Raw genomic sequence first — 18824 nt, forward strand, 5'->3', positions numbered from 1 at the left:
CCTTTGGCACCTATTTGTATACATTGTGATAGTCAAGCGGCAATATGAAGGGCAGGGAGCGTTATGTATAACAGAAAATCTCGTCATATACGACGGAGACACAATACCGTTAGACAACTACTCTCCAGTGGTGTTATCACGATTGACTACATAAAGTCAAGAGATAACATGTTGGATCCACTTACAAAAGGCCTATCTAGAGAGGCAGTTGAAAGATCATCAAAGGGAATGGGATTAAGGTCTAGGACAAGTCATCATGGCGGTAACTCTACCTAGCAGACTGGAGATCCCAAGAGCTAGGTTCAAAGAGATCAAACAAAGTTATGAATGACGGTTCAACATTGTCAAATAGCTCAATCCATTCTCGTGATGAAGACAATGTTCAGAAATTGAGGTAAAGCATTAAGGCTTTTTGATGAGTCAATAAAGCTTAAAGCTTTTTAATGATTTGCTAAGTCTGGCAGTATATGACCAGATAGTGTGTTTATAGGATTACACGTTTAGAAATTACCTATGTGAGTGTGAAATGTAAGCCGCTTCAAAGGGAATGAAAGTAAAGGCTCATTCTCTAAGCACTCATGAAACCAGGCGGTGTTCACGGCTGAAACGAACACAACCATGAAAACCATAGATGGTTAAGGGTTAATTGTGTGACTTATGTTGTCTAGGTATACAACAAAGCTCGACGGTTGAAAGATATCAAATCTACCGATTGACCGAGTATATCCGATATAAGTTCACTACGGAAAATTCAAAGGGAAACCTACTTATCCATATGCAATTAATTCTTGCATGTAAAACACACACGCATCCGTGCATTCCTTTATTTTATAGTCATTCCCCATTTATGTGGGGGATTGTTGGGCTTTTAAGCTTGGTTTAGCTTAAAGAGGGTGAATGGGAAATGAAGAGAAAATAAAATATTTGAGTTTCCCTCTTTGGCAAAGGGACATTGTCTCATATTGGAGGAACAAAAAGCTTTTGATGAGTATATATACAATTGCTCTTCTTCTAGCTCTTAAAGAGTTAAGAAGAAGGCAAGCCTCGCGCCGTCGTCTTCGCTCGCTCGGCTCGGCTTCGTATTTGGATTTGGTCAAAGATCAATTGATTGATTAATCTTTTTGGATAAAATTCCTTTCAATTATTTAATTAATTAATTAATTAATTAAATTATTTAACAAAAATTTAATCTGGAATAACCCATGACCTGCGACCCGGTCCGTCCAGGCCCGTTGTTTTTCCCGAATTATTTTAAATCCATTTTTTCTGCAATATTGCAAATAACCTGTTCCAACAGCCATGGCTGTTACTGAAAGGTTGCAAACCTTTTCAGAAATAGTGCCAGAAAGTCTATAAATATGCTTTGAATCTCAGAATATTTCCTTACGAAATTTTCTACTCTTCTTCTTCTTATTATTATTATTATTATTATTATTATTATTATTATTATTATTATTATTATTATTATTATTATTATTATTCTGCACAGAATCTTCAGTGTGTTTACAATCTTCGAGTGGTTCGCTGTTACATCGGCGATTTTGGTACCAACACTCTGGTGAGTTAAATCGTTCTATCCTGGGATGATAATATTCCAGCACCTCGGGTACTTGAGGGGAATAATTTTCTTAAGGACACACTGTGCATTCAATAGGCTCGGTTTATTCCGAAATTATTTTTTCAGAAATTAGTTCGACATTCTTTTCTTTCTAACTTTCTGTTTCTGTTTTTCCTGTTTCAGAAAGTTTATTGTTTCATTATTTGCAGAAATACATATTGGAAAACAATCTTAAGGAAAATACTTTATTGTATTCTATTTGTGGAGATTAAAAAAACTTGTGTGATTTTCTACTCCTTCTACATTTTACTATTCTGACTTGAAGATATAAAAACTTCATCAGAGTATTGAAATTCAGAAATGATTTGAAGAACATAAAAACTTCATCGTTTTCTGTGAAACAAATATAAAAACTTTAGTTTTTATTTATTAAATGTACTGGTTATTGTTAATTATAGTATTGTTTACCATTCCATTTTCTACCATTAATTGAACTCTTCTATTATTGACAGTGAGAAATAGCTATTGATAACGGAAATCCTTCTGTGACTGTTGCGGCAACGACGATAGCCTCGTCAAGCCGAACTGTTGTTCCACCGGCCGAGAAATCGGGAAACTTTTCTGGAGCCAACTTCAAAGGATGGCAGCAAAGGGTATTCTTTTGGCTTACCACACTTGGTATGCAGAAATTCACTAGTGAAGAACCTCCAGTGCCTGCTGCGGACATGCCGGACAACGAGAAATTTATGATTGTTGAGGCGTGGAAGCAGGCAGATTTTCTTTGCAAAGGCTATATCTTAAGCACTTTAGAGGATGACTTGTACAATGTCTACAGTGCGATGAATACTTCAAAATAATTATGGGACGCACTTGAGAAGAAGTACAAGACTAAAGATGCATGCTTGAAGAAGTTCGTGGTTGCCAAGTTTCTAGACTATAAAATGATAGACAGCAAAACTGTTGGAACCCAAGTTCAGGAGCTTCAACTTATTTTTCACGAACTTATTGCTGAAGGTATGGTCGTGAATAATGCATTTCAAGTGGCTGCAATGATTGAAAATTTGCCTCCTTCGTGGAGAGATTTCAAGAACTATCTTAAGCACAAGCGTAAAGAAATAAAGTTGGAAGATATTGTGATTCGTCTCAAGATTGAGGAAGACAACAAAACAGCCAAGAAGAAGTCTCGTGGAAATTCAAAGATCATGAGAACTAATATCGTTGAGGAGACTGCTCCAAAATGTAAGAAGAGAAAGAGGTCTTTTGCAAAAACTAAGGAGCAGAATAAAAAGAAATTCAAGGGAAGCTGCTACAATTGTGGAAAAGCTGGTCACAAAGCCCCTGATTGTCGTCTCCTGAAAAAGGATAAGAAGAAGAGACAGGCCAACATAGTGGATAAGAATGATGACATTGATGATCTGTGTGCAATGCTTTCGGAATGCAACCTAGTTGGAAATCCGAAGGAGTGGTGGATTGACTCTAGAGCCAATCGACATGTTTGTGCTGTCAAAGAAGCATTTGCGACTTACCCTACTGCTGGTCACGAAGAAGAGCTTTCCATGGGAAATACTGCAGCAACCAAGATTGAAGGTTATGGAAAGATATTCCTGAAGATGACTTCCGGCAAGGTGTTAACGCTCAACAACATTCTTCATGTTCCTACTATTAGGAAGAATTTAGTTTCTATTTCTTTACTTGTTAAGAATGGATTCATGTGTGTATTTATTTCTGATAAAGTTTTTGTAAGCAAGAATGAAATGTATGTAAGAAAGGGCTACCTCACAGAGGGCCTTTTCAAACTAAATGTAATGGTTGTTGACAGTATGAATAAAATTTCAGTTTCTTCTTATTTGGAGTCAAATGATTTATAGCATATTCGTTTAGGACATGTCAATTACAAAACCTTGCGGAAGTTAATTAATTTAGAAGTATTGCTTAAATTCGAGTGTAATAAATCAAAATGTCAAATATCTGTTGAATCTAAGTTTGTAAAATATCCTTATAAGTCTATTGAAAGGAATTCAAATCCTTTAGACTTAATTCATACTGGCATTTGTGATATGAAGTCGACACCATCTCGAGGTGGGAAAAAGTATTTTATTACTTTTATTGACGATGGCACTCGATATATGTTTATTTGTTTAATAGTAAGGATGAAGCAATTGAAGCATTTAAGCAATATAAGAATGAAGGGGAGAATCAATTGAATAAAAAGATCAAAATGATTAAAAGTGATAGGGGTGGAGAATATGAATCTCCGTTTGTAGAAATATGTACGGAATATGGAATTATCCATCAAACTACTGACCTTACACACCTCAATCCAATGGAATTGCGGAAAGAAAAATCGGACATTAAAGAAAATAATGAATTCTTAATTAATAAGTGCCGAATTACCGCAGAGTTTGTGAGGGGAAGCTATCCTTACAGCTAACCGAATACTCAACAGAGTACCCCACAACAAAACGCAATCTATTCCATATGAAAAATGGAAAGGAAGAAAACCCAACTTTAAATATTTCAAAGTGTGGGGGTTTCTAGCAAAGGTACAAGTTCCTTTACCTAAAAGGGTTAAAATCAGACCAAAAACTGTAGATTGCGTTTTCATTGGATATGCTACAAATAGTAAAGCATGCCGATTTTTACTTCATAAATCCGATAATCCCGAAATTCATGTTAATACAGTAATGGAATCAGATAATGCTGAATTCTTTGAAAGCATATATCCATATAAAACTGAATGTGAGTCGTTAAGTGAAAGACCTAAACGACCTCGGGAAGAACAAAAGGAAAATACTCCAAGTATAGAAGATCCAAGGCATAGCAAACGTCAAAGAACATCTACTTCCTTTAGACCAGATTTTGTGACATTCTTGCTTGAAAATGAGCCTCAAACTTTTAAAGCAACTATGTCATCTTCTGATTTTGCGTTTGGAAAGAGGCAGTCAATAGTGATATTCAATCAAATTTGGATAACCATACATGGGAATTGGTTGATCTTCCTCCGGGAAATAAGCCTTTAGGTTCGAAATGGATCTTTAAACGGAAAATGAAAGTTGATGGCACTATTGATAAATATAAGGCAAGATTTGTTGTCAAAGGTTATACACAAAAGGAAGGCCTTGATTACTTTGACACTTACTCGCCAGTAACGAGGATAACATCTATTAGGGTGTTAGTGGCACTAGCGATCGTGCATGGTCTTGAAATCCATCAAATGGATGTTAAAACAACCTTCTTAAATGGAGAATTGGAGGAAGAGATTTACATGGAATAACCTGAGGGTTTTTTGGTTCCTGGTAAAGAAACAAAAGTGTGCAAACTTGTTAAGTCGCCTTATGGACTTAAACAAGCACCCAAATAATGGCATGCCAAATTTGACCTAACAATGTTGGTAAGTGGGTTCAAAATCAACGAGTGTGACAAATGTGTTTACATTAAAAACACTCCAAATCATGAAGCCATTGTTTGTTTATATGTTGATGACATGTTGATAATGAGTAAAAATATGACAGATATAAATGCTACTAAGCGCGTGTTGGCTAGCAAATTCGACATGAAAGACTTAGGAGTTGCTGATGTGATCTTAGGAATCAGAATTCACAAGACTCCACAAGGTCTAGCATTATCACAGTCTCACTACATTGAAAAGGTACTTGACAAGTTCAAGTATTTGGATTTCAAAATTGCCAAGACTCCAATTGACGTGAGTTATGCACTTCAAAAGAATGAAGGTGAAAGTGACTCACAACTGGACTATGCAAGAGTATTGGGAAGTTTGATGTGTATCATGATTTGTACACAACCAGATATAGCATGTGCTATTAGTAAATTGAGTCGGTTTACAAGTAATCCCAATCACATACATTGGATGGCAATGAAACGAGTTTTGGGGTATCTCAAACATACCCAAAATTACGCTTTGCATTATAACAAATATCCCTCCGTGATCGAGGGATATAGTGATGCAAATTGGATCACTGGATCATCTGAAGTTAAATTCAAAAGTTGATATGTTTTCACAATTTTGGGGGTGAAGCAGTGTCTTGGAAATCATCCAAACAAACATGCATTGCCCGTTCTACAATGGAATCTGAATTCATAGCTTTAGATAAGGTTGGTTAAGAAGCTGAATGGCTCCAAAATTTCTCGGAAGATATTCTATTTTGGCCCAAACCTTTGGCACCTATTTGTATACTTTGTGATAGTCAAGCGGCAATAGGCAGGGTAGGGAGCATTATGTATAACGAAAAATCTCGTCATATACGACGGAGACACAATACCGTTAGACAACTACTCTCTAGTGGTGTTATCACGATTGACTACATAAAGTCAAGAGATAATGTGTCGGATCCACTTATAAAAGGCCTATCTAGAGAGGCAGTTGAAAGATCATCAAAGGGAATGGGATTAAGGCCTAGGACAAGTCATCATAGCGGTAACTCTAACTAGCAGACTGGAGATCCCAAGAGCTAGGTTCAAAGAGATCAAACAAAGTTATGAATGACGGTTCAACATTGTCAAATAACTCAACCCATTCTCGTGATGAAGACAATGTTCAGAAATAGAGGTAAAGCATTAAGGCTTTTTGTTGAGTCAATAAAGCTTAAAACTTTTTAATGATTTTCTAAGTCTAGCAGGATATGACCAGATAGTGTGTCTATAGGATTACACGTTTAGAAATCACCTATGTGAGGGTGAAGTGTAAGTCGCTTCAAGGGGAATGAAAGTAAAGGCCCATTCTTTAAGCACTCATGAAACCAGTTGATGGCTGAAACAAATACAACCGTGAAAACCATAGATGGTTAAGGGTTAATTGTGTGACTTATGTTGTCTAGGTTTACAGAAAAGCTCGACGGTTCAAAGATATCAAATCTACTGATTGACCAAGTATATCCGACATAAATTCACTATGAAAAGTTCAAAGGAAAACCTACTTATCCATATGTAATTAACTCTTGCATGTAAAATACACACGCATCCGTGCATTCCTTTATTTTATAGCCATTCCTCATTCATGTGGGGGATTGTTGGGCTTTTAAACTTGGTTTAGCTTAATTTTAAGCTTGGTGTAGCTTAAATAGGATGAATGGAAAATGGAGGAAAAATGAAATATTTGAGTTTTCCTCCTTGGCAAAGGGACATTGTCCCATATTTGAGGAAGAAAAGGCTTTTGATGGGTATATACAATTGCTCTTCTTCTAGATCTTAAAGAGTTAAGAAAAAGGCAAGCCTCGCGCCGTCGTCGTCGCCGCTCGCTCGGCTCGACTTCGGCTTCGGCTTCAGAATTGATTGATTAATCTTTTTGGACAAAATTCCTTTCAATTATTTAATTAATTAATTAAATTATTAACGAAAATTTAATCCGGGATAATCCATGACCCGCGACCCGGTCCGATCAGGCCCGTTTTCTTTCCCAGATTATTTTAAATCCATTTTCCTGCAATATTTTAAACAGCCTGTTCCAACAACCATGGTTGTTTCTGAAATATTGCAAACCTTTTCAGAAACAGTGCTAGAAAGTCTATAAATATGCTTTGAATCCCAGAATCTTTCCTTACAAAATTTTTCTGTTCTTCTTCTTCTTCTTCTTCTATACAGAATCTTCAGTGTGTTTTACAGCCTTCGAGTGATTCGCTGTTACATCAGCGTTTTTGGTACCAACATTCCGGGGAGTTAAATCGTTCTATCCTAGGAGGATAATATTCCAACACCTCAGGTACTTGAGGGAAATAATTTTCTTAAGAATACACTGTGCATTCATTGAGCTCGATTTATTCCGAAATTATTTTTTCAGAAATTATTTCGACATTCTTTTCTTGCTAACTTTCTGTTTCTGTTTTTCCCGTTTCAGAAAGTTTACTGTTTCATTATTTACAGAAATACATATTGAAAAACAATTTTCAAGGTAGTAAGACATAAATTAGGCTTTAAAATCATGAAAATTCTAGCGACCTTGAAATTTTGGTAAGGTTGTACGATATTAAAAAGTATCAACAAATATTATTATATCGTTTACGTCAAAAATGACACCCTTTTATACTTAGTATTTTCTTATATTCATAAGTGCTATTGGATATTTAGATTATTATACTTGTACAGTGAGACATTGACCAAGGAAATTAGAAATCTGATTTCTGCCAAAAAGAAGTTCAACTCGGAATAGGACGCAAAGCCTTATGGACCTCTATATGATGGCTTCAAAGTTAGCTTACCAAAATGAAAATATTCCACATCTCAACATATGAATTACTGTACTACAATATTGGATAGTCAAAGAGATGGCAAATATTTCAAAGTGAACAAGAAGAATGAGACAAAATCGGGTTATGTTTGTTCTCTTCTTACTTATTTTCAATCGTTCTCCATCATTTGTAATTTTGAAGAAATGAAATACATGTTAGGATAATAGATATTTATGACAGACTACAGAAGAAATATGATGTCTTTGATCGCATACTCATTCTAAAGTTATAAAGATACGTTGTGTGACCATGGTGTTATGTGTTGTTGTCAGTACTTTGAAATACCTATAACGATTCCAATGGCTAGAATTTTGTCGTTGGGCATGAAAATTAAATGAAGTTTGTTTTATAAACAGATATCAAATATGGTGGCAATCTCTGTCTCATGAAATGTTTCCGCAAAATGGAGAATATAGTCCAAATACTTTGCTCAATAGTTTATTTCACGACGTACAAAATATAATAGACTATTGAATAAAAATAAGAAGAAAAGAACCGTTACAACTTCTCATAACTTGTCAAAGGGATGGTTTATGTTGAAAATCCAATGTGTAATGATCTTGAGATTCATCTACATATAGAAATGACATCTTTGGTATGCTTATCTCGCGGCCTGTCATGACCCAAATCCATAATATGTCGAGACTGCACCTAATGTCGCCGTTAGGCAAGCCCATAAATGAAACTATTAATTATTTACCCCTTTTAACATATTTTAATACGGAAATTTCTTCTTTTTAGAGAATAGTTTAAATTGGCTTTCATGCAACAGCGACAAGTCTTTTTAAACAAAATGCCAATAAAACAAATACATACTCTGAGATGATAGAAAAGACGAGTACGGTAGTATATAAATGCTACAAATCCCTAAAATTTGACGTCACAAGTACATGAATAATCTACAGAATATACAAAACTACTAAAACTACTGTATGAAAGTGATAGACAGGAAGAGTAAATAAGATAGAAGGAGACTCTGGTGCTGCGAATCGTAGCAAGGAAAGCAACTCACCACTAAGTCTCCATATATGATCGACTAAGCGCCCGCGTGACCACTGGTGGAACCTGTCTCAGTACCTGCATATCCGTAAGTATCTAGTCTAACCTCGAAGAAACAGTGACGAGGGATTGACTTGACACTTACTAGAGGTCAATAATAATAATATAAGTGCATAAAGTAGACAAGGTGAGCATACAATAGGTATCAATGAAACAATTAAAAACAACTACAATAAATACAACAGGAGTCTATATCACATCACCAGCAACTCCTAACTGACCGTGAAGACACTAACTCAATTACCCAAACTGGGACCCGTTTCGGTTATTAAGCACGAAGTTGCCGAGACGAACGGCCTGATCCCATAAGAATAGTGGTACTCAGTACTACTGAGGCGAACGGCCCAATCCCATAAGGATAATGTTACCATCATACTGCTGAGGCGAACGGACCGATCCCATAAGAATAGTGTTATCATTCTGCCGAGGCAAACTGCCAGATACCATAAGAGTGATGTTATCATACTGCCGAGGCGAACGACCCGATCCCATTAGAGTAGAGAAATTTACCTCGCCCGCGGAAGTACTTGCGAGGCGAGAAGACATGAATTTTTACAGTTTATTAAGTATTCCCTAACTTTTTCGAAATAAGAAGGCTAAGTCGATATTCGCAAATTTAAATCCCTAGTCTTGCCCTAATTAAGGAAATTAATACGAATAATAAATACAGCAGTACGATCAAAAGCATGATGTGAATCTAAGTCTACCCGGATATATCATGGAATATAGCTGCGCACGGACTTTCGTCACCTCGTGCGTACGTAGCTCCCCATACAAGTAACACATAACAATAATACGCTTAAGGGGATGACTTCTCTCTTACAAGATTAGGCAAGAGACTTACCTCGGTCCCAAGTCTTCAATCCGAATATCCAACCTCACTAAAACCCTTCAAACGACACCGAAGACTCCTAAACTAAACAAAAGTCGTATAAACAAGTAAATATATGCTCAAGGTCCATATTTTAGCTTTTATAGTAGTTATCCAACTCAAGTTGGAAGATTAATGAAATTCATCCCCGGGCCCACGTGCCCAAATTTCAAAAATATTTTAATATAATTGTTACCCATGAACGCCCGAACTCAAATATATAATTTGTTCCCATTTCCATCACCAAATTCATGGTCAAATCCAAAATTTACCAAAACCCTTGGTTCCTCACAAATCCCACAAGTTTTTACAATTTTTCCATGTTTAATATACCTAAAATCCGCATAATTAACTTGAAAATGGGTGGGAGTTACTTACCTTAGGATATTGATGAGAATCCCCTTCAAATGTACTCTCAAAATCGCCCAAGTTCAAATGCAATTTGAGGAAAAATGGCCTAAGTCTCGTATTAAAAGGCCTCACTGCCAAGCGATTTCCGCTTCTACGGACCTTTGGTCGCACCTGTGACGTCGCATGTGCGGAAAATCCATCGTAGGTGCGGTCCTCACCAAGCTTGGACAAGTCTGCTTCTGCGGAGAAGCATGTGCACCTGCACATCCGCTTATGTGGAGATGGTCCGCATCTGCGCACTCGCACATGTGGAGAAAAGCCCGCTCATCTGACCCTAAGCCTTCTTGGCCTATCCCGCACCTACGATCACTTGCCTCGCACCTACGGTAAACCTTTCGCTTATGCGACCACTAGCCAATCTACTCCATGCCGCTTCTGCGATCGATGGTGTTACACCCTATATTTTCGTACGTAAAAGTGTGACGTGAGCAAACTAATGTAGGACAAAAAATGAGATCATCTTTGAAAAAATAAGATATGGGCATTTTTGCGAGACTGCGCAGATTGTCACCTACTTGCTTAAATGAGAATCCAAATATGGGCCAGTTCGGGTCATCCAAAGAAGCCTTTTTAAAGGCCTATCTCCTTCATATATTATATTTATAATAAGTCACAATAACCAGACATAAGATCTGCAAAATCCTTCCAAAAATTGCCCACAAACCCTAATTGATTTTCTCTCCCTTTCAAGTTCTAATTGGAGGTAAAAACCTAGAGTTTAAAAAATCAAGATAGGAGCTGAGTTATCCAAAAAATAATGTAAGTTTACTTCTCTCTTTCTCTATTTTTTTCTGCTGTAAATGCATAGTAAGTAGTTCTATATTTGTAAGAACTCACGGGACGGTGATCGGAAGCCGTGAGTTGGAGTTATTCACTTGTAGCACACTATTTTGTGGGTTGTTTTGTGTTGTTGTTGGGCTGCGTGTTTTACTACTATTTTGTGGAGTTTTTAAGTAGGAAGGATATGGAGAAACACCATATAAATTCAGGGTGGTGGGATGGTCGTTCGTCATAACATTTTCGGATTGTTTGACACTACTAGGGTGGTCGTTTTGTGTATGAAGAGATTGGGGTATGTTGGGCTGTTTTGTAGTATTTTGTGGTGTATATAAGGTTGGAAACTAATGTATATAGGTTTTTATTATTGTGTTCTTGTGTTGTTGGTGTTATCTTGAATTTGGAGGAAGTAAGGATTATGGAGGAGATGCTGCCCATTTTAATATAAAATAAGCTTGTCGTTCGTTGTGCGATAGTTGTACCTTTCGTAACTTAATGATAGTATTATTATCATTTTTGTAGATTAAGGTGCGAAGAGGAGAATTCAACTTGATGATTGGAAAGATTGTGATAAGGTATGTTAAGGCTAAACCCTTTCTTCATTTTGGCACGATCTCGTAACTACATGTGTTTGATAACGAGGCATAAAGAGAAGTTCATATTCCCGAATTTATATACATTATCCTAGTCTCATAAGTTATAGTATTCTTCCTTATCAGAACTTTATATTCAATTGAGTATTGTTTTCTTCCAGTCAAGAGGGCAGAGGGTCTATATATATATATATATATACAATATTACAGTATTTTCACCACCATCGAGCTATAATCGGTGGGCAGACCCCTATTGGGAAATCTCTGATTAGATAGTAAGTTATATACCAAGACTACTGTTTTCGAGCGCCTATGAGAGCCCAGGATGGCCGAGATATAGAGCCTAGTATGGCCGAGCACCTATGAGCGAGCCTACTACGGCTGAGAAGTTACACGTACCGAGTCTTATAGGGCCGAACATTTATTTTACTTACTGTGTTGAAGGAGTTGAGTCAGTATCAACAGGTAAGTATATCTCAAGATCATCTTTGACTCCCAGTTACTTTCAGTTATTATATTATCAGTTAAGTTTCAGCTTTCAATTATTTTATTGCCTTACATACTCGGTATATTATTTCGTACTGACATCCCTTTTCTCGGGACGCTGCATTTCATGCGTGAAGGTTCATATAGACATATGGTAGACCTCCTCAGTAGGTGTTTCCCGAGTTCAGCCTAATCGGTAAGCTCCACGTCCTTCGTAGTTGTCGGGTTTAGGGATTCATGTACATCTTTTGTATGTATGTATATATGATATGGGTAGGTCAGGGCCCTACTCCGATCACAATACATCCATCAGTAGAGGCTTGTAGACATATCCTGTCAGTTAGTGTAGTATGTTGGGCTTGTAGGCCTGGTACGTATATTTTGTTGGTTTGTCAGTTGTGGTAGTTATGACAGCCTTGTCAGCCCAGCTTTATATTGATGTTTAGTCAGCGGTAGTTTCCGTTCAGTTTTATATTTTGCTTTGTAAATTGTCTTGCAATGTCCATGGCCAAATTATAACATTATATGTTCAAAGTCCCTTAGTCGCAAGTTGGTACGCTAGGTTTGGTGAGGCACCGGGTGCCGGTCTCACCCACAGGTTCGGGGCGTGACAAACTTGATATCAGAGTTGTTCTGTCCTAGGGAGTCTACAAGTCGTGTCTAGTAGGGTCTTGTTTATAGATGTGTTGTGCACAACATTATATAAGCAGGGAACTATGGGCATTTAGGAGTTGGTTACCCTTTTTTCAAATCTAAATCGTGTTGTAGAACTGAGTTATATGAAATTTGAGTTAAAATTACGTGTTGGTGTTTGTGTACACAGATGACGGTGAATAGGAAGACTACGGCTAGTCAGAGGGGAGATACAACAGCAGGTGAGGGGACTAGCAGGGTACCCCCAGTAGATGGGGCCCATTCTGAGGCCGAGGGAAAGACCCCTACTTAGCCATTACCGGCTCCTCCACCACCTAAGGAGATTCCTAGGGATACCACACATCCAGTTCCCACTCCACTTCCATCAAATCAGGACTTGAGGAGTGCGGTGCATCTTTTGACCCAGTTGGTAGCTACCCAGCAACAAGCTAGGGCATCAGCTAGTGCAGGATCTTCTGAGGGGTCTGGGAGTTCAAGGGTCCGAGAGTTATTGCTTTGAGTCCCCCAGATTTCACAGGGACAGATCAGAGGGAGGACCTGAAATATTTCATAGATTAGCTTCACAGGATCTTTCGGGTTATGCATGCCACAGAGACAGAGGCAATTGAGCTAGCATCTTTTCGACTCCGAGATATAGCCATCCTTTGGTACGAGGGATGGGAGAGGTCCAGGGAACGTGATGCATCTCCAGCTATTTGGGAAAACATTTCAGATGCCTTCCTTGACCAGTACTTACCGTGGGAAATCCGACAGGCTCGGTTCGATCAGTTTCCAGCCCTCAAGCGGGGCAATATGAGTGTTCGGGAGTATAGTCTCCGTTTTGACTCATTGGCCAAGTATGCACCATCCATAGCTATTACTATGCGGGACAGGATCCACGGGTTTATATCAGGGTTAGCCCCAGAGTTGACCGAGGCATGTGCCACGGCTGCATTGTAGGATAGTATGGATATCTCCCAGATTCAGGCATTCGCTCAGAATATACAAAGGGGTAGGTGTTGGCAGCAGGGAACAGAGAGGACTGAGCAAGGGCAGCATAAGAGGATGAGATTTCCCAGGTCTCAGGAGCAATCTCAGGGTAGTTATAGGCCCCAGTACTTCGGATGGCCACCTAGGCCTCCGCCACCTCAATTACAGGGTTACAGGTATGACCGATATACTTAGTCAGGACTAGGTGAGAGCTCACGGGCATCGGGTTTGCAGCGACAATGAGGTTTAAGGCAGACATGGTCATTTCCTCCGCGGTGTGACATCTGTGGTAGAGGACACTTGGGCCAATGCAGCGAGTTCAGCAACAGGATCATCTATGTTCGTGCATCCTTCAGGGCATGAGTCTCAGTCTTTGGCTGGTAGAGGTCGAGGCAGAGGTAGAGGTTCTAGTTCAGGTGGTAATCAAAACCGTATCTATGCTTTAGTGGGTCGACAGGACCAGGAGTCTTAACCATACGTTGTGACAGGTGTATTGCCCATTTGCTCTCACGATGCTTATGCCTTGATAGACCCAATATCTACTTTATCGTATACTACCCCATTTGTCGTGGGGAAGTTTGGTATAGTGCCTGAAGTACTAAGTGATACTTTTGCGGTATCTACACCGGTCGAAGAACCGATTATTGCTAGACGGGTTTGCCGAGGTTGTACGGTGACAGTTTGTAGTTGTCAGACCTTAGCCGACCTATTTGAGCTAGAGATGATGGATTTTGATGCTATCATGGGCATGGACTGGTTGGCATCTTGCTATGCCACAGTTGATTGTCGAGCAAAGGTAGCCAGATTTCATTTTCTGGGTGAGCTAGTCCTTGAATGGGTAGGTAATACAGCGACACTTAGAGGTAGGTTTATTTCCTATCTGAATGCGAGAAAAATGATCGCAAAACAGTGCATTTATCATATTGTGCGTGTTAGAGATGCAGATGCTGAGATACCTACACTTCAGTCTATTCCTGTAGTCAAAGATTATGCAGATGTGTTTCCAGATGAGATTCCAGGTATTCCTCCAGAGCGAGAGATTGATTTTAGCATCGATTTGCTTCTAGGAACTAAACAAATATACATCCCTCCGTATAGAATGGAACCTACCGAATTGAAAGAGTTGAAGGAGCAGTTAAAAGATTTGATGGAGAAAGGTTTCATCAGGTCCAGTACCTCACCTTGGGGTGCACCGGTACTATTTGTGCGGAAGAAAGACGGCTCGCTGAGGATGTGTATCGATTATAGGTAGCTGAACAAGGTAAATATTAAGAATATGTATCCACTTCGAAGGATCGATAACTTGTTTGATCAGTTATAGGGTGCTAGATTCTTTTCAAAGATAGATTTGAGGTCGGGATACCACCAGGTCAGAGTTCGGGAGAAATATATTCCGAAGACGGCCTTCAGGACCCGATATGGCCACTTCGAGTTCCTTGTCATGTCCTTCGGGTTGACGAATGCACCCGCTGTATTTTATGGACTTGGTGAATAGCCTATTCCGTCCATTTTTAGATTTGTTCGTGATAGTATTCATTGATGATATTATGGTTTATTCAAGTTCAGAGGATGAGCATGCGGACCACCTGCGAGCGTTACTCCAAACCCTCCGTGATCGTAAGTTGTATGCTAAGTTTTCTAAATGTGAGTTCTGGTTGAAGTCTGTAGCATTCTTGAGGCATATTGTATCCGATGAAGGTATAAAGGTAGACACTCAGAAGATTGAGGCCATGAAATCTTGGCCTGGACCTACCACTCTGATAGAGGTTCGTAGCTTTCTAGGCTTAGCAGGATACTACCGAAGGTTCGTAGAGGGTTTTTCTTCCCTTTCGGCACCATTGACGAAGTTGACGCAGAAAGCAACTAAGTTTCAGTGGACGGAGGCTTGCGAGCGGAGTTTCCAAGAGCTTAAGAATAGGTTGACCTCAACGTCATTTCTAACACTTCTAGAGGGTCCAGAGGGTTATGCCGTGTATTGTGATGTCTCAGGTGTCGGGTTAGGATGTGTCCTGATGCAATATGGGAAGGTAATTGTGTATGTTTCAAGGTAGTTAAGTAAGCATGAGAAGAATTATCCAACTCACTACCTCGAGTTAGCTGCGACATGCACTTAAGATATGGTGGCATTATTTATATGGTGTTCATGTTGATGTATTTACTGATCATAAAAGCCTGCAATATATCAAGCAAAAACAGTTGAATTTGCAACAGAGGCGATGGCTTGAGTTATTGAAAGATTACGATGTTAACATTCTCTACCATCCAGGGAAAGCTAATATTGTAGCAGATGCCTTAAGTCGCCGATCTATGGGTAGCTTAGCACATGTAGAGGCCGCGAAAAGACAATTAACTAGAGATATTCATCAACTGGCTTGTTTGGGGTTTTGGTTAGTAGATTTTGACAATGGTGGAGTTGTACTCCAAAACACTGCAAAATCATCTCTAATAGCTGAAGTAAAGGAAAGGCAGTACGAGGACCCAGAGTTAGTCAAGTTGAGAGAGCGAGTTTCGCAGTAGAAGAAGTCGTTGTTAGAGCTTAAGGGAGAAGGGGTTCTCAGATACAGGGGTCGTCTGTGTGTTCCAGATGTAGCAGGGCTACGAGACAGGATTATGTCAGAGGCACATTATTCGTGGTACTCCATTCATCCTGGGTCGACGAGAGCATCAGAAGCCCGGAGGGCTAATGCAGACTATAGAGATCCCGACGTGGAAATGAGAGGAGCTAAACATGTACTTTGTCATGGGTTTACCTCGTTCTCATCGTAAGTTCGATTCTATATGGTTGATAGTTAATAGGCTCACGAAATTATCTCATTTCCTACCTGTCAGATCTACATATACAGTAGAAGATTATGCAAAGTTATATATTAAGGAGATAGTGCGGCTACACGGAGTACCAGTATCTATTATATCTGACCGTGGGGCCTAGTTTATAGCATATTTTTGGAGGTCATTTCAGAGAGGTCTAGGGACTCAAGTGAATCTCAGCACAATTTTTCATCCACAGACTGATAGACAAGCCGAGTGCAAAATTCAGACGCTCGAGGATATGTTACAAGCATGTGTGTTGGAGTTTAAAAGAAGTTGGGATGAACATCTACCTCTTATCGAGTTTGCATATAATAACAGTTATCACTCCAGTATCCAGATGGCTCCGTATGAGGCTTTGTATGGGCGTAAGTGCACATCTCCTATAGGGTGGTTTGATGTTGGAGAATCTTGGTTACATAGGCCAGACCTGGTTCAGCAGGCCGTAGAGAAAGTAAATCTTATCCGGGAGCGATTGTTGATAGCTCAGAGTTGTCAGAAGTCATATTCTGACGTGCGACGACGAGACTTAGAGTTTGGGGTTAATGACTAGGTATTCTTAAAGGTATCACATATGAAGGGAGTGATGAGGTTTGGCAAGAAAGGCAAGCTTAGCCCAAGGTATATTGGGCCTTATAGAATCATTCAGAGAGTGGGCCAAATAGCTTATGAGTTAGAATTGCCCTCAGAATTGGAGTCAGACCATCCATTTTTTCATGTATCTATGCTATGGAAGTGCATTGGCAATCCTACTAGAGTGGTGCCCACAAATGATGTACAGATTACGGAGGACTTGTCATACGAGGAAATTTCAGTTTCCATCCTTGACCGACAAATCCGCAAGCTAAGAAATAAGGAGGTAGCTTCCGTGAAGGTTTTATGGAGAAGTAAGAATGGGGAAGAGATGACGTGGGAAACGGAGGAAGAAATGAAGTCTAAATACCCCCACCTATTTCAAACTGAAGATATGGCTCGAGATGGGATGCTACAACATAACTCTATTCAGGCTAGTAGGTCATCAGGTAAGCTCTTATTTCTTGACTTTTAGTATTTATGATTTACGGCTGTGTGAGGCAAAGTGTTGCTATTTATAGACATTGGCCATGTGGGTCATGCATAGTATGTTTTCTGGCTGCGTGCATGTTGGTTTTAGTCTAGTGTACGGAGGAGACTCTGGCAAAAATTTTCAAAAGTCTCTAAGAGTAAACATTCGAGGATGAATGTTCCCAAGGGGGGGAATGATGTTACACCCTATATTTTCGTACGTAAAAGTGCATCGTGAGCAAACTAATGTAGGACAAAAAATGAGATCATCTTTGAAAATATATAAAGTAAGTTAATCATGTTACCTCGGCGGTTACAAATATTGAAGATCATGACCAACAAGTACAAAGAGGGTTGGAAGGTTCAGAAGCTAAAGGAATTAAAGAAAATAATGTTTCGTCCAAAGTCGACAAGATGGGGATGTTATAACATATACTTTTGGGGTGAGACCAGGGTGTTTAACATGATAAGAAGGTTATGTTATGAGTTATTTTAGTCGTATAATAGTCGTGTGTTATGTTTTGAAGTCAAGCGAGTGGTGGAAAAAAAGTCGATGAAAGTCATCACAAGTTACGTTCATAAGTTTTACTGAAACTTTGGGTCAAATGTAACTGCGATTTTCTCCTAATATACTTAGAGTTACAGGGTGTTCCACCCATAAAATTGAAGATATATGAGTCTATTTTCTAACTCATTAAATCGTTTGTCAATACTATATCGGAGTAGAGAGATATGAGCATTTTTGCGAGATTGCGCAGACTGTCACCTACTTATTTAAATGAGAATCCAAAACTGGGCCAGTTCGGGTCGTCCAAAAAGGCCATTTTAAAGGCCTATCTCCTTCATATATTATACTGATAATAAGTCACAATAACCAGACATAATATCTGCAAAATCCTTCCAAATATTGCCCACAATCCCTAATTGAGTTTCTCTCCCTTTCAAGTTATAATTGGAGGTAAGAACCTAGAGTTTGAAGAACCAAGTCTGCTCTCTTTCATCCATTTTTATGCTGTAAATGCATAGTAAGTCATTCTATATTTGTAAGAACTCACGGGACAGTGATCGGAAGTCGTGAGTTCGAGTTATTTACTTGTAGTGGACTGGTTTGTGGACTATTTTGTGTTGCTGTTGGGCTGCGTATTTTACTACTATTTTGTAGAGTTTTGGAGGAGGAAGGGTGTAGAGAAACACCACATAAATTCAGGGTGGTGGGCTGATCGTTCGTCATAATATTTTCTGGCTATTTGACACTACTACGGTGGTCATTTTGTGTATGAAGAGATTGGGGTGTGTTAGGCTATTTTTGTAGTATTTTGTGGTGTATATAAGGTTGAAAAATAATGTATATA

General features: G+C 39.0%; 1 protein-coding gene across 1 annotated transcript; it reads left to right on the plus strand.

Moving 5' to 3' along the window:
* The first annotated feature begins 12820 nt into the window (after positions 1-12820).
* LOC138905145 (uncharacterized) lies at positions 12821-13590 on the plus strand. Its single transcript, XM_070193652.1, has 2 exons — positions 12821-12872; positions 13244-13590. The coding sequence occupies exons 1-2, from the start codon at positions 12821-12823 to the stop codon at positions 13588-13590; spliced, it is 399 nt and encodes a 132-aa protein (XP_070049753.1).
* The last annotated feature ends 5234 nt before the right edge of the window (positions 13591-18824 follow it).

Source organism: Nicotiana tomentosiformis, chromosome 2, assembly GCF_000390325.3.
Source record: "Nicotiana tomentosiformis chromosome 2, ASM39032v3, whole genome shotgun sequence".
Lineage (NCBI taxonomy): Eukaryota > Viridiplantae > Streptophyta > Magnoliopsida > Solanales > Solanaceae > Nicotiana > Nicotiana tomentosiformis.